At 42.4% G+C, this 23,317-nt stretch overlaps 2 protein-coding genes across 3 annotated transcripts in view; both read right to left on the reverse strand.

Moving 5' to 3' along the window:
• Nucleotides 1–23,317, reverse strand: part of ankrd11 (ankyrin repeat domain 11) — a 98,014-nt gene that overhangs the window by 31,975 nt on the left and 42,722 nt on the right. The window lies entirely within an intron of this gene.
• Nucleotides 19,383–22,747, reverse strand: LOC134863859 (E3 SUMO-protein ligase ZBED1-like). The gene is made up of 2 exons (XM_063882605.1): nucleotides 22,251–22,747; nucleotides 19,383–21,507 (listed from the first exon to the last, which is right to left on the reverse strand). Exons 1-2 carry the CDS (start codon nucleotides 22,614–22,616, stop codon nucleotides 19,831–19,833), a joined length of 2,043 nt encoding a protein of 680 aa, XP_063738675.1. The 5' UTR covers nucleotides 22,617–22,747; the 3' UTR covers nucleotides 19,383–19,830.

Below are 23,317 nucleotides of genomic sequence, written 5' to 3' on the forward strand. Positions count from 1 at the left end.
TGGTAGCATCTCGACCAAACTTGCAAACCTACTTCTGACACAAAGTTCAAAACAAAGTCAACACACCTCAACTCTGGCTCTGTGTAAGAACAGATTACAAACATTTCAAAACATTATTATCACTATCAAAAAAGATCCAAATGATTGCATAACTGACACATACAGCTCCGGAAAAAATTAAGAGAACACTCCACATTTTTCTTTAATCTTCATCTCTACATGTATGGCTGCCATTCCAGTGTTTGTTGGATTCCAACACAGAGACATACTTATACATAATAAAACAAGAGAACATGATAATGCATCTCCTTTAGAAATGTTGCCATACAAAACATAACATCATATTTTAAGCTATTCACAGAAACCACAACATGCATGTGCTGGTGCAGCAGTAAAGCACGCTATGTGCTTACTGCCCCTACTATTACACATAGCATTATGCTGAATCAACCAATCTGTATCAAGAATGGCTGCATTTGGTGAGAATAAGTCAAATGCAACCATAGAATAAGAAAACATCAAATTGAAAAAAACATAATAAAGCATCATTATGTCTGGCAGGACTTTTGCATTCTAGCTTAATAAAAGCAATTAAGAAACAATAATATAATCCAGGGGCACCAGCAGATCATTTGGGAAAGGCTCATATTGTTGCTCCAACATCAAATATATATTTAGTTATTACAGGGGCCGTAGTTATACAACTGAACAAGCATGTTTGGCAAGCATGACAATACATAAAACCAATTCAGTGGTAAATAGAAAGAACATATACTAACTAAATGGTGAAGAAATCACTTTGAAAGAGAGCATGAATCTATTTTCTCTATAAAATAAAGCTTCAAATGATTCTGTGTCCTACTAAAAACCATCACAGATTGTAAGATTGCTATTATTGAGAAAATACAAAGTATTTAGATACTAGTTATGCCTTAAATAAAGATCAAATCATCCACCTATTCCTCAACATGAAACGCAAGGCAAAAACTTTGGTTACAAACATCAGAGGATGACTCAAAGAAGTAGCATTGAAAAGTCATTATTCAATGCAGGTTGCATGGAGCAAGTAAGCACAATGTTTTGTGATTGCCTTGCCCCTACAGAACGTGTGTGTAAATTCTCTCCTTTCGTTACAAACACTAAAAGCAATAGAAAGAAGCTTCTTTGAAAAATGTGCAAACATACATCATAAACAATGTGTGATGGACTCGTATCAGAGCAAGCACGAGGGGCCCCACAGCCTGAAGTGCAGGGCCACTCCTCACACAGCATTTGCAGGCTCTTGCATTCAGGCTCTTACAGTGAGGGTGGTTGACGTCAGCTAAAGACTGTAAGTGTTCAGTACTTATGGCTTACAGTGGATATGTAAGGGAGGCTAAGCTTAACAAGCTCCCCATGCTTCATGTCAGGGAAGCTGTAGTTTTTGTGACGTGCAGAGGTTGGCCGACACCGAAGCCTTTTTTGCAGCAGGCCAGCACAAGACTCCGGCCCACCACTTGAGTGCAACACTGTCAGTGCTAGTTTTATCACTCGTCTGACAGTTATCACAACCTTTCCAAAACTAACTTGATATTGCTGAGCTAATGAACTTTTCGCTTTTTCTGTCGATGAGTTTAGAGCAGGGGTGTCCAAAGAGGGCCACACAGAAAACAAAACAAAGGGCTGGGCCATTCACTAAAGGTGAGGTATATTGCTTCACAAGTGAAGTTATAAGTTAGCAAAAGCAATCAAATGTAGGTCAATTATTGATACTTAGAGAAAAAAACAGCCTTGATCACAGCTCTCCATATTCCATATCTCCATATTTATTACTAAAAGTGTTGGCAGCTCATCCCTTTAAACAGAAGTCTCAGATTGCCTATAATAATGGGAAATATGAAGGGTATATTTCAAGCTTACTATGTAAATAAGTTATTGGGCTTTGACTGATTGACTGAATTTATTAGAAAATTGGTCTTATCAACACATGAATACTGTGTATAGTTTTTACATTTATATTTAAGAAGTACAACACAAGTTTCATGTGAGGGCCATATTCCGTTAGAATTAGCTGAGGGCCAATTCAAAGTGGACACCGGGCTGCAGTTGGCCCCCGGGCCGTAGTTTGGACAACCCCTGGTTTACAGTAAAGATTGATTAATCACCTGCGACTCAAAGCTGGTGGGTTACTGAATGACAGAAGTGAGAAAAACATCCAGTCTGGACAGTGAGGAACAAACTGCTCAGCGTGAAGCTTCCAATAAAACAACAACCACACAGTACTACATATAGTAACCATAGCTAAGATTTCTAGAGACAAGGAAACAGTTACCAAGTGAATATGACAACTATTACTATAGATGAGAGTAACACCAACATCACTTCCTGGCGAAGTTACGGTCCTGCCCACTTTTGGGGGAAAACATTCGCTTTCATTTGAATGGCGGGCAATACAGATTCTGAATTTTTCGGCAATCAAGTAAAAAAAATCAAGATATCCTCGCCGTTTTTAATCTACAAAAAGCCCAATTGTGACGGTCAGACAGGCAAACTATAAAAAAATGTCATTGAGATCAATGATCTGTGTCGATTTATAGTTAAGGTACTCAGCCATCAAGAGGGAAATATTGTAGGGAAATTATGGGCCCGCCCACTTTCGGGGGGGAATAATGCATCAATGTCTTAAAGCTGCCTGAGTCATATATTGCACCTCAAACAACAAATAAATCCAGATCTATGGTTTCTTTACCTCCTCTACAGAAAAAAGGAGAGAAAGAAACGATCTAATTCAGAAATCACAGTTTCAGTGTAAGCCTGCTGCCTGCCACTCATCCTCCAGCAGACTGACCGGACATCACTTCCCTATTGATTTAAAGATCATCAAACTCCATTGACATTTTTTAATAGTTTGCCAGTTTGTCCATCATAATTGGGCTTCTTGTAGATAAAAAATAATTATTGCGGTTATCTGAATTTGTTCATGTGAAAAATTCAGAATCTGTATTGACTGCCACTCAAATGTAGGCGAATATTTACCCCCAAAAGTAGGCGGGACGGTAATATCATGTATTGATAACTTAAAGCCATATTTATATATAGAGCTAAAATGAAACAAATAGAAAAGTCTCAATTCATATATCCGGACCATTCTAGCAGCGAGTAATTCAAAGATAGGTCCTGTGTCAGGGATCCCGGTCCAGATATGGAGCAGGGACAGGATGGTTATGTGGTATGTGCTTTAGCTCACTGAGCAACGAGGCCGCTCAATCTGCCTATTATTTTAAAGTGTACAGCGTGTTAAGATGTGCGTGTGTGTGTGAGATCTAGATCATTATGCTCTGCAAGGGGCTGACAGAGAAGATAAATGACTGTATGTGTGTGTGCCTGCTCGAGAGAACATGAATGAGTGAGTGTGTATGTGTACAAGTAAGTGTGTATGGTAGTAGAATGTGAGGCACGGTGACTGGATCTACATTAATTAAGGATTACGTGAGGAGGTAAAAATAAATGCAGAGCGGAGGGAGAGAGCCTGGATGGATAATGAACAGAGCGAGCGAGGTGCATGGGAGGAGAGGCACAGAGGGTGGATGTGACCTTTCCACATATAAGCAGCATAATGTCTCGCAAACACACACCAATTTAAAAACTGACATCTTCTGAAAAGCGTTGAATGTTTGAAACCGAATGCGGGCCGTGATACAATTCTGATAAATGTTTTGGTTAAAAACATGCGGGTTTAATTCAAAGGGAAAGACATTACAATCTCAGCTTTTTGATCTCCTCACTCATCTCATCTCCTCTCCTGCACCAGGCATTGTTTGTTCTAGTAGACCATGGCAAAAGAAGATCTTTTTAACTCATTATAATATCTCAGCTGCGGACAGCGACTCTGTTTTGCATAAAGATGTTTTTGTTTTTATCCAAGAAGGACACGTTCACCAAGTACTCTCTTTCACACTTGCCATGCTCCACTCTTCTGCTTTCTAGTAATCTCCACATTTAACTTTATTATAAAAAAATATCTAGAAAATAATAACCATCATATTTCTTTTTGTATGAATTCATTTTAAGAAGCGTATGATTTTTCCCTCAATTTCCGAGCAGTATATGACATACGTCGGTAATTTGCATCCTCAAAACAAAGCTCTTTACTGATCATAAGCAGAACATTTAGAAAACAAGGCAACAACAGTTAGAACAAATGAAGCCTCGCTCTCAATTAAAAAAAACAAAACAATACATAATCTCTCAAAATATCTGAAGTTTGAACTGATGAGAGACAAGTAAGATGAAAGTGATGTGTTGTGTGTTGAATGTTGATGTAGTTGACGTTCATATTATTTGACTGGTGCACCATTGCTCAGGGGAAAACAAGATAATGTGGTGATGTGTAGTAAACCCAGGTTCTAAAATTGGTTATTTCTTGGGTGTTTTATACATCCCTGAAGACCTGTCTGAGATAGATCGGCCAATACATGCTCACTGCTCTCTGGAACATCCTGCCGCACTGCTTTCTGTTATTATACAGGGACCCGGAGGGGGGACGGGCAGCTGACTTGGCACATACGAGGACAGAGAAGAAGGAGAACCAACAGCAGAGACCAGCAGCTACAGACAGCCAGACAAGCAACCTGATCCCTACAACGACAGAGGAATGCGGGCAGAGCCAGAACAGAACGAACACACAGCTACAATAACAGCCTTTTCCAAATGGAGCCTCGCTGGCTAGGAATCACTCCTCAGCCACGCACAACATACACACGTGGGTGCAGCGTAGCTGGGGACCAAACAGAATGTTAATGCTGTCCTGGTGCAGAGGGTGGAGGGAGGCAGGATCCCAGATGAATTATAAATCACCGGGCAGGGCCGGATGGAGGGATGGAGGGATGAAAGGCCTGCTACTGCAGAGCACATCCAGCTGAGGGCTGGGGCGGTGCCTGCTTAAAGAGGGGGCAGGGAACCAATGCCAGACTGAGGCAGTGGCGAGGGCATGATGCATATTGCGAGGTGCATTTGGCAATACCAACTTACAAATGAAAGGTTGGCAGGGTGTGATTGTGTGTGTACACTTTTGAATTTGAGTACAGGATCTTTACAGTGTGTTGAAAATAGGGATGCCACAATGAGGAACATTTCCCACGGGATGATTAAGTAATGACAACACTGGTGTTACTAACTACACAGGATATTTTATAAGACCAGATATTCATCGATGGCACTTATTTGTTTGTCCTTACAGTCAAAACTTCTCTAGCTGTGACCACTCATAAGTAAACATTATCAAATTATGTTAAAATGTGATTCGTTCTTTATGTGATTCTGAATTGTTGGAATAAAGAAAAGTCAACCACGAGAGTAGAGTGCAGCATCCGGACAATGGATTGAGTAAGTTAGTCTTTAGCTTTGTACTCCATCGCTCAGACAAAAACAAATCAGTTAAGTTAGTGCAGTGGAGCGTCAAACTTAAGCACTAACAAACAAGATGACTCGACCAATTCACATTTTACAAAACTTCCCGCCAAATAATATATTGATCTAAGCTCTGTTACAGGTCAAATAACCTGAGCCTGTACAGTATATCAGATAATGATGGCTGGTTTTCCTTTGTAAAAATGTTACTCACTACCGGAGATATAAGTTAATAACAAATGAGAATACATCACATGCATTCATCATGCACTCATTAGATCTCAGTACACTGTTGCCATGATTCTTCAGTATTTCAGTACAGCCAAACAAATCTTAACCTCAGTCAAGCAAATACTAAACAACAATAGTATTCAGTATACAGAACAAATAAACCTAGCCTCTAGGTTCTGCTGTCCAGTTACAAAGCAATGGAAGATGGACACGACTCGACCTGGAATATTAAAATAACTTGTTGGCTAATTATTCTGACCCAAAACTAGCCACTTGCTCAAGAGATTATAACTAGGCAACTACAGCTACTGGACCTAATGCTTAAGCAAAGCAGCACTTTGAATGCAGTTTTGGATTATCACCTGTTTATCTCTTGTTCTGTACGGAGGCGGTAGTGAATCTAAGCGAGCAGGTGTGTTCTATCTGTACTGGTTCTCCAATCTTTGTCCAAAATGGAAACTGCACTAACTGAGGGAGGCACTACCCTGAAGGAATTGTTCTTCCGGTGTTCACAAGGCATCATTTCTTAGCATCTGAGACTGCACACAGATGTGTACACACATACACACACACACACAATCAACATATGTATGCAATTTAGCCAATTAAAGCTTCCACCCATAACCCAGTGCAGCCATACCGCAGAGGTAACACAAACTGTTTTCATATGAGAGGAGAGAAGACCAGGGAAAAACAGGAAGAAGGAGAATCATGTATTGATAGAAAACAGCAGAGGTGTTCACTGATTGGGCCATTTCTCTTTCCAACTTCCCATTTCACAAGGCCACTCACTACCCAATAACCAACTTTGATAGGAATTTGAGCAGCAATGCAGTGTTTTAATGATGAGGTCATGAACGGTGAGCATCAACAGCTTGCTCCACAGCCAGCTGGCCATGCTCTTTAATGAAACATACAAGATAATCCTGCCTTAAGTCATACTGTATATACTATGCAATTTATAGAACATGGATAGTTTATAACTCCCCAATTACTTGAGATTTATGATGAGAACGCTGGCCATATTCCCATTAGGAGTGCTGAAACCATTACATTTATATATATTGATGAAGGATCCATATATGATCCATAACATACACAGTAGTTCATGATATACGCCAACGATATAGAGGATGACATAATGTACTCCTGTTGTATTACTATGCAATGGAAGTAGCGGGTGAGATGGAGTTTAAGGTACTGCTCTGTATAATATCTTTATCTTAACACTTGCTTATGAATATTATGCAGTTCACCTGAGGACTGTTGGTCGATGAGTAACTACGTCACAACAGGCATCATAACCGACTGCTACAGCTATGATCCCAACGTTAGTCTTTGGGGACAAGCACCACTTCACACAAGCTTCAGACAGTGTTAGGATGTTAGGTTAAAGACAATCCAACCAGGGTTTCCCGCAGCACTTGACAGCTTAGGCGGCTGCCTAAGCAACGCACACCTGCCGCTTTGACTAAGGTCTTCCAAAATAGAAAAGAAAAGAAAAGAGCGATATTGGCCGTGTTACTCTGTCCTGTTTTCTCTCATTCCGAACCGTGACCAATGCCAGCCTCCCTTCTCTGCAGAACGCATTTTTAAAAAACTGTGTCATGAATAGGAAAAACCAAAAATTGCAGGCTTTTTCATGCGACGAAGCAGGCCTACCTCACCCTGCGCGCCTTCTTTCCCCCCCCCCCCTCCCCCCCCAACTAATTTTCTGCAGGAAACCCTGCCAACGGTATCCTGTCTGCTGGTTGAGGGACACTTCATTCCCCTGGATGGCGGATTTACCATAGTATCTTTGCATCCCAGAGCCACTGGTTCCTACTGAGCAGCTGGTTCTACCAACTGGAGGGAAAATAAATCCAGTAAAACTAGAGAGTGTTGTCATAAGATCAGTGGAGCCTATTCTAACAGAAACTTGCTCATGGCTACAGCCCTTTTCATTGACTCAACAAGAATCTGTTGGGCTTTAAGTCTGTAAAAGCCACAGAATGAGTGTTTAATCTTTGAAATATTGAAAGGCAAACACAGGCAGCTTTTGGAAAAAGAGCATTTTGTGTAGTTCATAAGTAAAGCCTGAATAATGATTGTTGTGGTTCATGCAAAACATGCTCATGTTAATCTTTTGAAGTGTTTTTAAGTAAAAACATGTATTTTGTTTTATATAAATGAATTACGATTAACAAGCTTTGATAACTAACATGTTCCGCTTTTGATTTAGTGAACTGCGAACAAATCGGCATCTCTATTAAGCATATAAACTTTGGTTAATGAAAATGTCTGTCAACATAGAAAACTAAGAAGTGATGGGCAAAGCGCCATAGTCATTTCAGCAACAATGATGAAGCCCAAACAAAGAATTTGAGCAGAAATAAAAAACAAACAAGCAAAATAAGGTTTAGGTGAGAGCCGATGCAACACTAGTATTGACGATATTGTTTATATTTTCCTATGTAACTGTCCAGGGGGAGCTCTCTTGCAGCCCAAAGCAGTCAGAGATCTTTGGGTGATCTCCAAAAGCTGCCAAACAAACTCCTGATCTTCCTCACTTCTCTCTCAGCCATCCCCTACCCCCACACTGCAGGGCTGGAATTTCCTGTTGATGGCCCAGCGCAGACGCCCACTCTCTCATGGAAAAAGCACTTTAAAGATGAGCACGAGAGACGGTAGAAACAGAGGGCTACAAAATAAAAATGCACGTCATGATAGAGCCTTCTTGGGAAAAATCTGGAGGGTTTACACTGCTGGCAAACATTTCTATTTAGCCAAGCCAGAGAGATAGCCACTAAAGTTAGACACAGAGGAAAAGACACCAAGGGAATGGACATTGTTGACTGGGCTATAAAAACGAGGTGATGGTAAAGACAACCAGGGAGGCAAAGTGGTGCTGTCTTAGTGTTGGACAGAAGTAGTGGCTGCAAGACGGTCCAATGTGGTCAAGCAACTCTGAGGACAAGGGGTGCATTGAGACTGGGGAAAAGGGATAGATGATACAGGCGTGTGAATGTACAGCCCCAAAACCCAGCCTACTCAGGTTTCCATCACAAAGCTTCCATTTTACCATGGCAAACCCAACCCCGCCCCCACCCCTCCTCATCTTGCACCCAGATGCATATCCCTCCTCAGCTTCTCACCCTATTGTACTTTCTTTCAATGTGCTTCCCGCATGTCTTTTCATGTTGTGGCATAATGTTGCATGTAACGGTTGACCGCCATTAGGACTACTGGATACACTCTCAACTGTCGGCCCTGTGTGTGTGCATGTGTGATGTAATATGGGAGTGATTTTAGGAAGCACTGGAGGGGGGGACAGGATTGCAGAGCATTGTACTTTTTCCTTCACCCCTCCTTCTGTTTTGTTCGGTTGAGTGACTCATCAAAAAAAGCCGCTGTGAGCTCTTTTCTCTCGATGCAGAGTCTGGCCAATATGAAAGCAGCCCTGGAGTGAGGAGGACAAAAGGACACACATGTGACACGCTAAGGCCATGGGATCTGGGTCAGGATGGTGAGCTGGTCCTCCAATCTTGGCCTTTCCTAGTAAACGTCTCCAACAGACCGCGACTCCTGGCAGCTCACCAGACCCTTTAAACCCAAACACTAACACCAAGACCATCGCCGTACAGGAAACGTTGTTTGCTAACTTCCCAAACATTTTTGTTGATTCATTTGCAAAAAAATTGACTTTGACATCAATGACAAACGCATGCGTGCACATTTTCAATCAGGGTTGGAAGGGGGGGGGGCGGGCTTCAGTGTCATAGCTGAGAAGCAGAAGGCAGCATTCATGTGCAGATACTCAGAAGAAAGGGTTTCCCTCTCCACTGGAACATGGCAAAACAATCCGTCACAACGATGAGACGCCTACTCTCATGCACATCCTGAGCTAACCAGTCAACAGGTAGCAGACTGGAGGACTGGTTAAAGCAAGCCCCACTAACAGATGTGCAGTGGCCTGGATTTGAACCCCAGCAGATTGTTAACATGGTCACGCAATGAGCCTGAGTTTAAACAGTGAGAGTATGTAATATTAATCTAAAATAGTATGCCTTGAAGATGTAGAGAGGAATAAAGAAACCAACAAAATGTAAAGGGTGAAACAAACTGAATATAACATACAATATGTATCATAAAACTGAAAAAGATAAGACCATACCAAACTGACACTGATAGGAAACTGGAATCTTCGGGCAAAAATCTGGAAATGAGCCTAAGCACTTTTATTTCTGACGCAATAATAAATCTGCTTGCCGCAGCTGATGGATTCAGCATCTAGGTCAGAGTGAATGCAGTGTACAGAACCGGAGAGGCAAGCAGAGGCGCTTGTTATAATATTAATGTGTATAGTTTGTCCTTTCAAAACGGTACGCTGCAGGGGCGAGCTATAGGAGAAGCAAACAAACCAAAATAAATACTACTCAGAGTATCCTGGAGAACAAATTAAACAGAAAGCCAATTTAAAACATAAAATGGTCATCTGTAGCACCCTTGCCTTTACACTCAAACACACTTCTCTTACACAACGCTGAACGTGAGAGGGCCCAAGATAGAGCAACTGAGCAGGGATTCGGCTTTTGAAGCATAAAGGAGTGAGTCATGATGACCTACATAGGCTGTGAGGAGAGAGTGAGAGAGAAAGCGAAGGGGGTGGGAGAGATTCCTTCCGCATATCAAAGTGTTTACTTGGCTCTGTATGCGCCTTCTCTCTGGGAGGGAGGGAAGGGAAAAAAGGAAAGCAGGAGGGGGGTAGATAACGGTAGGATGGAAATGAAAACGAGAGGACAGGAAAGAGGGAGTTAAATAATACAATGGTTGTCCCTGTTATTGCCTGAGCCTCCCTTGATCTCTGCACAGGACATGCAGAAAGCCTGGGCCGAACAATTGTTCCGAAATCTTCCCTCAAGTAAAGATGCACAGACGAGGTTAGTGCCGGGAGACGACAGGAACATCTCTAAGGCTTGACAGGAACACACCGATACTCAACCAGCTACATCTGCTGCATGCTAAGCTACAGGAATTGTCCTACAAGCAACTAGATAGATAGAAGTACATTACTGATCCCAATTTGGGAATTTCTTGTACAGAAAATATAATCAAAAACTAAATATAAAGGATATTTTATATACATATTAAATAGAATATCAATGTAAAATGTACAACTGATAAGCACTGTGATGCAAAAGTGTGTAGAGGCAGTGCAGCGTCTCCATGATTTATCAGCTAGATCCCGACCCCCCCCACCCCAATACCAAGGAAAGCAGCAATATTCCTGGCTGATCAATAAGCACTGCGGAGAGATCCAGTTCCCTTTGAAGCCGAGCCTTGGATCTGGTTTCCTAATCACCTCCACCGCTGCACCCTGTCTCTCCTCCTCTTTTGTCCCTCCCACAGAATTTCCAATACAATGGAGCAGTTTTCACACTACATGTGGGCCTGAGCTGGGTCGGCCTGTTTGGGAGAAGAGAGGGGGGGAGTGCTAGCTTCAGAGAGAGGCACAGAGGGAAGGCAAAGGAGAACAAGGAGAAGCGGTAACAGAGGGGAAAGCTATCATTTCTGTAAAAAGGAACAACACGAGATGTTTTTTGACCCCTTACTTTGGACTGGAATAAACCATTGGAGACTCGACTATGGAATCAAAGCAGTGCAATGTGAAGGGGGGTGACATAATCACAGCTACTAAGATATGAACTGACTGAATGAGATCAAATGTGTTGTTGGGGCCACTACAGAAACTAACATTTCGATTCATTCAACGTAAATTACAAAAAAATAAATGACTGGAAAATTTCAATTCTTCAAACAGGAGAGAGGCAGGTTTTTGGCTCCTCCTTCCTTTATCTCTCCCTTTTGTGCTGCATCACCATTAAATGTGGCCGTGGGAGCTCCGCCAAAGAGCTGTAGGCTGCCGTCCATCAGAGGCCGGCTGCAACCAAAACAAGCAACTACGTCATCTCTGCATACATTTCCGTTCAGTCACACCCCCGCACGTAAACAAACACACAATCAGTGATTATCTCTGGATAGGTCCCCGTTTGATTCTTGGAACATTCACCTGAGGATGTAAACTACCTACATTTGGACGTGATTGTTTGGTTTCCTACGCTTTTCTGAGCCAAAAGCCACCAATTGTCTGTAAAGAGAGGGGGAGGGCATGGAGATGAACATTGCCCTGTGTGTGTGTGTGTGTGTGTGTGTGTGTGTGTGTGTGTGTGTGTGTGTGTGTGTGTGTGTGTGTGTGTGTGTGTGTGTGTGTGTGTGTGTGTGTGTTTTGAGATTTCAAACATTAGGAAAAGTGGAGATGAGGCTAGGGAGGAGAGGTAGGACAGGGGGAGGGGAGACGCGCTAAAAGGACGGGTGAATAATTGATGAGCGGCAGCAGGCTGGCCCTCAGTGCTAATGCATGGACACACACACGGACACACACACACACACTGAAGGTGCACACATTCACTTACAGAGCGTGGATATTGTTACACATTACATCATCAGTGCCCCCTCCCCTCTCGTCCTGCTCTTCAGCCACCACCCACAACCTCAGCCTTAATTTAGCCCGTCTGTCTTCTTGTCTCTTCACCTCACGTCTCATGTCCTCCGTCTCACAACTCTCATGACATCTCTTCCCATACGTAGCACCGAGTCTGCTTCTGAATCCCGCTTGATAATAACACACATGTATCTACATGATTCTGTCACGGAAACACATCCAAGCAAAAGGCTCGTCATAATAGACATTTAAAAAACTTGTGTTGAGAGCCTGAGGTAAACAATCTGGAGCATCCTCTACCCATCAGATCGGAGTTCATGCAGAGGCCGGAAAGACTCTGATAACACTGGGTGGAGGCCGAGCACAGCACATGGTAGAGGACACATCTCCTCCACACAAACACTACAGGGGGTCTGAACCAATCGGACTGCCTACTCCCCGACAGAGACAGAGTGTGTGTGTGTGTGTGTGTGTGTGTGTGTGTGTGTGTGTGTGTGTGTGTCAAGGGAACTGCAGGAAATGTAGTGTCAGACTGAATAGCAAAAAGAGAACACAAAGCTTAGGCCATATGAAAAAGGTAAGGAGATATTTGCAGAATAAAAACATGGCCTAATAAATATAATTGGGAAATAGTCTGCTTTGCTCATAAAGGCAAGGCAGCAGATTACTTTTTGATGGCAGGATGTTGTTGGAATACTAAACTAGATCCCATAAGAGCCTTAGCAATCTGCTCAGTCGTCTAAGAGACCCGTGCACCCCATCCAGTGAGTAATAAGACAACCACTTTTATCCATATTTACACATGCAATTTCCTGTTATTCTACCTTTCCCTAGACATGAAGCGTTTTCATTTAACTGCATATCTTTGCCAAGTCAGAACAAGAGTGCAAGGGAAGGAGAAAAACAAGAGCATGACATAGCAATAGCTCTACCAAGATCTGCGTGAAGAATATGACACTCAAGTGTGTACATGGCATGCAATCCTGACAGCTTGAACACATTATGGCCATGCTCATAACGATCAGAAATCACAGGTTTTTCTGGTTATCAAAACAAAATAAAAGTGCAAGTCAACAGAATGTTATGATCAGTGAATTTGATATTTTTCAGACAAAATATAACATGAATACATGTTTATAATGATCTTGACACCAGCAGAACCAATAAACTGATCAGGAAAGTTGGCTCTGTCACCGGCATCAAGTTGGACCCTTTTGAAGCTGTGGTGGAGAGGAGGACACTACTAATACTAATATCCTGCTTTATATTTTGTGTAAACTTTTAGTCTATTTTTTTCTTTTCTTTTTTTAATACTATTTTATTTCTGTTGTACAATGCCTTGTCTTTATGTTGCTGCAACGCAAACATTTCCCAAATTGGGATCAATAAAGTACTTATCTATCCATCTATCCATCTATCTAGATAAGCAACAGGAATCGTAGGATATGTTTTTGTGAGGGTCCAGCTACGACAGAGAGTCTTTACGCTGTAAACCTTCAGAGGATGTTGCTGCACAGGCATATAGGGTTTAGTACTCCTGAGCAGAGCTGACCTGCATACAGAGAGGCCAGGCTCTGTCTAACATTGTCGTTGCTTGCTCTGGTCTGCCCTTCCCCCATTTCTCTCTCCCTCTCTCTCTCCCCTCCCCCTGACTGCGGCAGGCAGGCAGGCAGGCAGGCAAGCAGGCAGGCGGGCAGGCAGGCGGGCAGGCAGGCAGGCGGGCAGGCAGGGCAGATGGCACCCTAGCAAGCAGAATGACCCTGGTGTTCCTGCCCCTTGTTTTGATCCTGCAGTCCTGATTGTCCAAGCCTAATCCTTCACTAGCCAGAGCTGCTGGACCGCTGCCAGCGCACTTCTTAAGCACACAAAGGCTTTTCATTACAGCTAGCCTGCTAGCTTGCTCATCAGCCTAGAGACGTTAGCTCTGTGCAGTCCCTCACTCGTCTGCTTTCCTCTATCAACTTGCTCTCAACTTCGACATTGATAAAATAGTATCCAGGTTAAACAATGAGCCCGTCACTTTTCTATCTACTCTCTGCTTCTCTAGTTTGTTTTCCACTAGTGTTTGATACGCCTGTGAGAACACCTTCAAACTTTAGACACAGGAGCTTGTGATTCTGTTACTACAGTATCAACACAAACACTGGGACAGAATGCATTCAAACCATGGGAGAGTAGATTTGGATAGTATATGGAATGACCATAATGCTTAGCGCCAAGCTACAAATTACGCCAGAGTAAACCATGCAGAATAATAGCAGCATGATAAGGCCTGAGAGTAAACACTTCATGGGATTTCTCAGCTAATCAAACGTGATTCTGGGTCCTACTTATGTGAAGGAGGAAGAGATTTTCCTGTACTGCGTTTACTGCTGGCAGGGATCACTACAGGATAGAAGGTGTGGGCGCTGGAACGCACACATCTGATATACTCAAACACTATTTCATGTGCGATATGGCAAATGAAATTATCATTATACCCAATATTCCTTTCGCAATATAGGAAAGTATTTATGCATTTAGAGCCGGCGGTGTTTATATGCAGGAGACACACTGTACCTCACACACACCCCAAACTGATCAAACACAGCACTCATTTAAATCCTCATGCAGAGTCAAAGCAATTCATAATTGACGAAGATCTCAGAGCGGGTCTATCATCTGGAGGTGGTTCTGTTTCAGAAGGGTGGATTTGGAGCAGACTACTTTATTATGCTAAATATTTCACAACAAACTAAAAAGGTAGCAGGAGCTAAAACCTGGGACATGACAAACATAAAACATAAAACACAACCAGCACACGGAGTAGGCGATCCACAGTCGTTAAATAAATGTATCTGTACATCGAAATAAATAAAATATGAAATTTGTTAAAAAAGTGATAATATTCTTCCTTAAAATGAATCCTACTCCTTGACTCTGTGAATCTAGCAACCAATCTTGAAGAACAAATCAAGAACATTTACAAAATGACAGGCAGCAGCTTAATAACCCATCATTAATGAAGTAATGAATTAAAAGCAACCAGAGTGAGAGGACTGGATGTTTTGCTTTTTCTGAGGGCTAAGCCAGGCCTTTTGAAACACTCCCTCACTCTTGCTTCCTCCTTCTCCACTCGCTCCTCTCCGTCTTGGAGCTAAAATCAAAGATTATGACTGAGAATTTTACAGCATGTTGCCTAGCAACCTACACAAGAAAGTCACACCACATCAGATCACATGAGGGACATGTGCAGGCCCCTGCACGCCCACACACACACACACACACACAGAATACTATGGAGTTTATGCTTCCCAGAGGCCAATTCCAAATAAAAACACTTCATTCATAACGGAGTAAAGATGATTAATTCATGATACCTAGGTCAAGGACATAGACAACATATTCATAACCCTTTATTTAAAAACGGCCTTCTTGCTTTTATGGAGGGACAACTGCAGTCTCAAGGCCGAGCTGTGGCAAGTCTTCATAACATTTGCACTGAAGTGTGTTGCTAGGTGAAGAGCAACAATTTGTATCATGTACTGGAAAACAAGAAGAAAGAAGAAACAATGGGATGAAAACGGGTCATAAAGACCCCAGCTTTACATCTTTACAGCTCTCATGTTTACCAACACAAAAGGTTTGTGCGTAGTCCAGTTTAACGTTGCTCAGCTCAACCAGAAGTCATTTACTTTAACCTCAAACACGTAGCTCGTTTAAAAATGAACCTTCGAGGTGCCAGGACTCTTTGCAGCTGGTGGACTGACTATAGGGATCCTGTGACGGCAGGCAGCTTATCAGAGTAAGCAGGTTGAGTCAACGCAGATGATGTAAGGCAGCTCCAACCAGACGAGCCAACCTTCTGTACTTAAGAATCCATCAGGCTTAGCGATCAATAGGAATAGGCCTTGGCTTTGTGCTGCAGCTGCCGCATTGCAATAAAAACCTTGCTGGGCCTGACCCGGCTAAAAGCTAGCGCTGATAAAAAGTCTGTGCTGGATTACTGGCAAACCCTGCTCTCTATTGCTGTCACTACAACAAACACCTTAAACGTACATTTCAGTCACATGCTATTCTAATTGGTTCACTGCTCTTCTCTGTAGGAGCTGTATCACAGCAGAGGAAAATACGTGCAGTAGAGTTGTCTGTGTGTGCGTGTGTGTGTGTGTATGTGCATGCATCTAGAACCTGCTGCAGGCTGCATTGTGGCGTCCTCCACATTTCCTCCTCTGCAGCCCGTCAAAGATGCGCTCTTATATCAACAGTTATCTTGCTAGAGACATGAGGGGATGACTTATTAGTGCACAATAAAGGTAGGCTCTCTGATATGCAGGGTAAGACAGGTGGCTGTGGGATTTCAACCTTTATATCGGAATGCCTTTCTTCCGGCTGTGTGAGTCAACAAACTAAGACTTTGGAATATCCACAATCATTTAACAATTTCGGTCTATACTTACAATTGGCACTTTAGCGGTAAACTTACATTTAGGATGCCTACCGTGAGTAAAAGGTCAACAATATTTTGTACACAGAGAGACTTCTTTCTCCAGAAATCAAGGATAGCACGAGGTACTTATTTTCATTACACACTTTGGAAATGTAAGATAAGATAAAGATAAGAATGATTAATCCCAAACTGGGAAATGTTTGTGTTGCAGCAGCATAATAAAATACGGCCTACAAAAATAATTTGAAATAATAAAAAGAAATAAACAATGCTGAAGTGTAGACATCTCAAAGAAGAAATAGAAATTAAAATAAACCGGCGTTAGAGAAAAGATATATAATGTTGACTGTTGGTAAATAATCTATAAACTATTAGTAGACACTATTGAAATGAACAAAATAGAAAGTAGGATAGTATATACATAATAGTGCAATGACTGGAATATTAAATAAAATATAAATGTACAATGTTAAGTGTAAAGAGTGAAAGTTATGCTCCAGTTAACAAGGAGAGGCTATGGAGCAGAGAGTTGTCTGCCAGCCAGAGGTGAGTTGAACAGTTTTATGGCAGTAGGCAGAAGGACAGATACAGGAGCAGTATTGGTATCACCATTTCAGTCCTCGCTATTGCAGTTCTACAACATAAGATCACACACCTACTCAAACTTAAATGCCATTGATAAACTTCAAAAAGCATTTAAAAAGAAATGTTTTCAATCCTTGTTCATCCATAATGCCATAACAACATGACTGCTACATTGTCTGGCGTTTCAGTTATATCTTTCACACTGACTGTGTGTGGCATTAGGTGAAATAGTGAGCGCACAAGGCCATGACTAAATATCGACCAGTGACTGCTGCCTGTGAGGCTCGCAGTTTTTCTTTTTCCCCCTGTTTTCCTCTCCTCTCTTTCCTGCTCTGTGACATCATCAGCACTCCAAAGAGGCTCTATATTTAGCTGCCCACACCCCTGCTGAGTCTCACTCAGTCTCCCTCCTTCCCGGCCTCAGATGGCTAATTTCTCCTGTGCTAGCTAGGGAGTTGGTTGCTTCATAACAAGGGGAATGAGTGGAAAGGAACAGAGCTGAAGAGAAAGGAAGAGAAAGGACTAAAAAGGTACCAAAAGGAGATAAAGAGGAAGATGCTCATTGAGGAAGACAGAGGGAGGGGTTCAGAGGAACAAGCAGGAAGGTGTGAATAGCTGTGCTGTAAATCAGCCTGTCCATAAAGTCTCCCTGTGAGAGCGGCTCACGTGTTGTCTCGTTACGCCACACTGTCACAGTGTGTGCTGGCATGCTCACACACTTCAAAAAGCACACAAAAAATAAGCCCTGCAGAGCTCTGCAATACTACACTGCTGCTCGACGGTACACTATGGGAGACAGTGTGTGTGTGGGAGAGTGAGGATGGGGGAGGGTGCAGTGTGTCTGTGACTGGCATTTCAAACATCCTCCCTGCACAAAATAACATCCTGGGAAGATAATCTATGAGCGTGTGACAATTTATTCAGGCTCACGTTTCTGCAGAGTGTGAAAGCAGTAGAGGGGAAGTGCAGGAGACCAGAGAGTGTTTGCGGGTTCTGCCCAGAGACACCCAGTGAACAGCTTCAGCAGCCACACAGAAAGAAAAGGAAACACCACTTTATCTAATTTGCTCCTCCACAATCACAACCGCGATTATAGCTAGCGCCTCTTATTTCTTTATACCCAATGCTTTTTTTTGTTATCCACATCACTGCCCGCTCTTCATTCTGCCCATCCCCCTCGCTGCTGCTGAGAGCTGCTCTGTAAAACTCCAGGGAGGCTCGTACTGTCATAGGTTTGGCTTCAGTGTGATGCAGTAGAGGAGTGTTTATGGTGTTTTGGAACAGTAAGCAGGAATGTACCAATTGATGGCCCTTTTCTTCAGGTTTGAATGCTTTCTATAGACCGTTTGCAGGAGTCTGGAAGGTGGTGACAAGTCATCAGGGTCACTATCAACCCTGCTCACCTGGCCTGGCTAGCTGCTAAGCTATAAGCTGGTGTTAGCCAACCTCTGATTCAGTATCACAACCTGGCATTTCCACATCACAGACAGGACTGATTTAGAACAGCATGTAATCCTAAAGGGTTTTTGTGTTGGTTGGTTTTCTCGCAAGTCAACACTTTTAATTCCCACTGATGTACAATGTTCGGGGTTGTGAAGGCACCCAAGGGTTCTGCTGGCCAGAAAGCACATGGAGGGAAAGCAGCTGGTCAGCAACCATGGTCTATACCTCTATACCTACCTATACCTCTATACCTACAACTCTGTAACTTTGCTGTTGGTATAAAAACAATATCACCAGGAGTAAGCCAAAATGCTATTTAGCGGAGTTCACTTTGTTCAGGTGTATTTTGTATATATAGGTCACCTGGTTCATTGCTGGGGCTTAATGAGAGAGGGTGAATTGAGCTGACATTTTTTCTGTTGACCGTTTTTGTCCTACTAAAGTTATTTTTAAGTTTATATATTAAACATGATCAAAACAAACAAAACTGTAATGACATTTTTTATCAAAACGCGTCACAGCACAAAGCTTGGCTTAGCTTCTTGACGAGCCAAATTGAAATGGGGAATGGCCGCCATACTAGACATGCTTGTTAATGATATTCTTTCATGAGAGCTGGCTGTAGCATGGATATTTTTAAGTAACAAGGTGACGACTCTTTACTGTTAACCTGTTCTGGCCCTGTAAAGGTAAGGTGCCTTGACTCACATGCTACTAGTGTTGTCACGATACCAAAATTATTGTTTCGATACCGATACCAAGTCAAGAATTGCGATTCCGATACTTTTTCGATACTTTTCCTGAAAAGGGAGAAACACTCTCAAATATCATTGATGTGCTTTATTTTAAAACTGGGGCAACATTCTTATCATAACACACTAATAAATGAACATATGAACAGCAGATATATTAAACATTTGAACAAAATATGAAATATCAAAATATAAAAAATAAATTAGAGCAATGACACTCAAGGTAAAAAAATAAATAAATTTAGCAGCATTATCTCAGTCATAAGAAACACAAGCGTTACCAGTAATAAACATAAATAACAAATTAAAGCAATGGCATTCAATTTAAAAAAACAAATAAAATGTAGCTGCATTATCTCTTATACTCACAACTGAGTTTAAAAAAACAAATAAAATTTAGCTGCATCATCTCTTATACTCACAACTGAGTTTAAAAAAACAAATACAATTTAGCTGCAGCATCTCTTATACTCAAAACTGAGTCTCTTAAGAGCATTAGCCCTAGAATGGCCAGCAGATATTCATTTCTTACACTTATTTAAGTTCTTGGCCAAGAACACTAGCATGTCTAAATGTTCTTCAGTCAGCCTGGAACGTCTTGGGCTACAGATATTTCCAGATGTGCTGAAGACTCGCTCTGAAGCACAACTTGATGCTGCAATGCAAAGATAGTTCTTTGCAAAGTGTGCCAGGATGGGCAGTTGTGCCTCATGTTGACTCCACCAGGCCAGGGGATCCTCTGCAGGGCTGATTTCTCTCAATTGTTTGTATTCAAGAAACTCAACATTTAGTCGTCTATCTGTGGGTGTTGCAGGTGTGGGAGAATGGTGCCTCGTTTCAGAATTATCTGCCCCTTTCTTCTCTGTGGTTATGGTGCAGAGCAAACTTTTTAAGTCTCTCTTATTCCTCTTTGGTGCAGCACCTGTTCCTCTAGGGTCCACTGGACTGTGGGGTGGAAGCTGAACGGCCTCAGATTTAAGGAGCAGCTCCCTCTTGATATCCTCCTCCATTGTTACAAAAGTATCTTTAAATCTCGGATCAAGGAACGTAGAGGTGTTTAGGGTCATCTGCAGGTTGTGGTCATCGTACCTTTTCTCAAAATCTCCTCTAATTTTGTTCTTCATTTCTATGGCCAAGGGGCGGTCGCCTTCCTCTTCTATTAGGCAGGCTTTGATTTTCCACATCAGTGGCAGGACTGATGATATGGTGGTTTCTTTCTCTCCACTCAGGGCATCAGTGAAGTCACTGAGTGGAGCCAAGACATCCCTCACTATTTCTATAGTGGTCATGTCTGTGTCTCTGGGCATCAGGTGCCACTTCTTCCGGTCCTCAGCCAGAACCGCAGAGACAGCTTGCTGCTGCTCACAAAATCGTTCCACCATGTCATAGGTGGAACCCCATCGGGTGGGCTCATCATGGATTAATGTATGTTGTGGCAGTTTTAAAGACTTTTGTTTGTCTTTGAACAGTCTAGACATCTTGTTTGATCTGGAGAAGCCTGACACAGTCTTACGGAGCCTGGACAGACAGCTTGCCACACGATCAATATCTATGGCTTTGTTCACTGCCAAATGCAGATTGTGCCCGAAACAGGGTATCCAGGTGTATTCACTGAAAGCTTTGCGGTTGTTTGACGCATTATCTGTTGTCATTCCAGCCATATTGGCCATGTCTAGCCCCCAGGAATCTGTGATAATTTCCTCCAGGGTTTCCTTTAGAGTGTCGGCTGTGTGATCAGAATACAATGCAGAGCACCCTAAACACCAGGACTGCATCTCCCAGGACTGTGTAATGAACTGGAGTGTTACTGCCATGTAAGTGTCCACAGTTCTGCTGGTCCAGAGATCAGTGGTGCAGGAGAAAAATGTATTCGGTGTGTGACTAAGTTGGGCACTGATTATCGCTCTTGTTTCATTGTACATCTTGGGAATTTCATTGTACATGAAAAAATTCCTGGATGGGACGTCATACCTTTTGTCGAGATTTTGCATAAGGTTTCTAAACCCAGCTTTTTCCACTATATAAACTGGCACTTGATCCAGACAGATGAATTCTGCTACTGCCCTGTTAAGCCGTTTTACCTCCTTGGACTCCCTGGGGTACTTGTTGTGCTGCTCAAACATAGCTTGGAGGGTTGGCTGCTGGGTTGGCTGCTGCCTTTGAGGAGTTGCTCTTCCAGAGCCCATAGCTGCAGACCGCTGTAGCAGAAGAAAATGGAAATATTTAAAATATGATGGTGATAAATGTGTCATAACGGAGGACCTAAATAGTTTATGTGTGATAGTAACAATAACTTGTGACTAACTTAACATCTCTATGCAGTGGTAGTGATAATTGCTAACATTCACTTAACCATAACATTACCATTATTCATAGGATATAATGAGTTAACCTAATGTTGTTTAAACTGTGACATGGATTAATATAGGCGTTTCCTGTACTTCAATGTCTGATTTCTTTGATGGTTAACTTTATATTTGAGTCCATAATTTCTTACAAGGCAAAGGTTTCATATAGGCCTACACCTCCTTTGCGTACAGCAGGTTCATGCTCTTTAAATGCTGTAACCCAATACAGGCTAAATAAATCACTGACAAACATGCACATGCTGTGATTTTTATCATATAGGCTAATAAAGGCTATAGATCATTTTAGCTGATGTTTTGTATGCTTTATTTTAGCAGCTTGCGAATTATTTACGTCATCTATGAAAGTTGCGTTTTCAAAGAAAGATGCTGAACTAGCGTTAGGCAGGCTATTGTGGTTAGCCATGAGGATAATGCCCATAGTTAGCCTGCTATTTCTGTAGATAGCCTGGTCAAACTACGGTGGTGCAAAACAGTGACTTGTCACAAAATAAACTATAGCCTTCTCATTTGACTTGTTTTAAGGGCATGAAGTTCATGAACGTGATGATACATGTTATATTTCACATACTAACCTGTCGGTCTTTAAACTCCTTGTGCAACTCGGCGTGCTTGTCGGCCAAGTGTTTCGCCAGGTTCGAGGTGTTGGCTCCCTTAGTTTGCAATTGTTTGTAGCACTTACGACAAACAGGTCTCGACATATCGGTAGCTTTGCCCTCACTGTCAGCAAGGTAGGCAAAGTACCTCCATATCTCACTCCTCGCGTCATCTTTATCAACCAGCCGTGGACCGGCGGCCACAGTATCACTCGCACATGCAGCCATCTCTCTGTAGTGTTTGTTAAATGACAGCAGCAGTGCAGCCTCTTGCTGCGTGCGTGAGGAGAAAAAACACGGACGTCCATAGGGAGGCACTCGAGCGTGCGTTGCACACACCAACATGAAATATGTCTCTTACAAATATGGAACACGGACATTCTAGAAGTATCGATACTAATAAATTTAGGAATCGTGACATTTTTAATTTCCAAGAATCGCGGTGCTTTTGAAGTATCGGTACATCGTGCAACACTACATGCTACTGGCCATTTTGGACAATCTTGCTACTATTTTCACCACGCCAGACACATGCAGTAGTAGAAAATCCAGAATAATTGTCTATTGTACAAACAGTCTGGTTAAGCAGTTGTATTGTCTGTGCAGCACAATTTAGATATCTAGGTTGTCTAGCTATCTGGTCTTAGGGTTGAGGCATGAGTTACACGAGTTGCGTGAGTTACGAACAAGAAGGACAAGTGTTCCTAACCAGGACGAACACTTATGGAAAAAGCCACAAATGTAGGACACATGCCCGAGAACAGTACCTAAAGTCTCCAAATGTATGAGGTTTAATCAGCAATTCACACTTCTGCCCTTATTTACCCACCCTGAACTGTCACCACTTTCAACAGTTAAGTGACTTTACATTCCTAGAGACACAGACAGACACACACACACACACACACACACACACACACACACACACACACACACACACACACAGTAATGTGGTAGTGATTGAAGTGGGAACAAGGGGCTGTACTAACAGGTGGGCACACATGCTGCTAGGGAGATTCATCAGATTATCTCGCCAGCACTCAGGG

Source organism: Eleginops maclovinus, chromosome 4, assembly GCF_036324505.1.
Source record: "Eleginops maclovinus isolate JMC-PN-2008 ecotype Puerto Natales chromosome 4, JC_Emac_rtc_rv5, whole genome shotgun sequence".
Classification (NCBI taxonomy): Eukaryota; Metazoa; Chordata; class Actinopteri; order Perciformes; family Eleginopidae; genus Eleginops; species Eleginops maclovinus.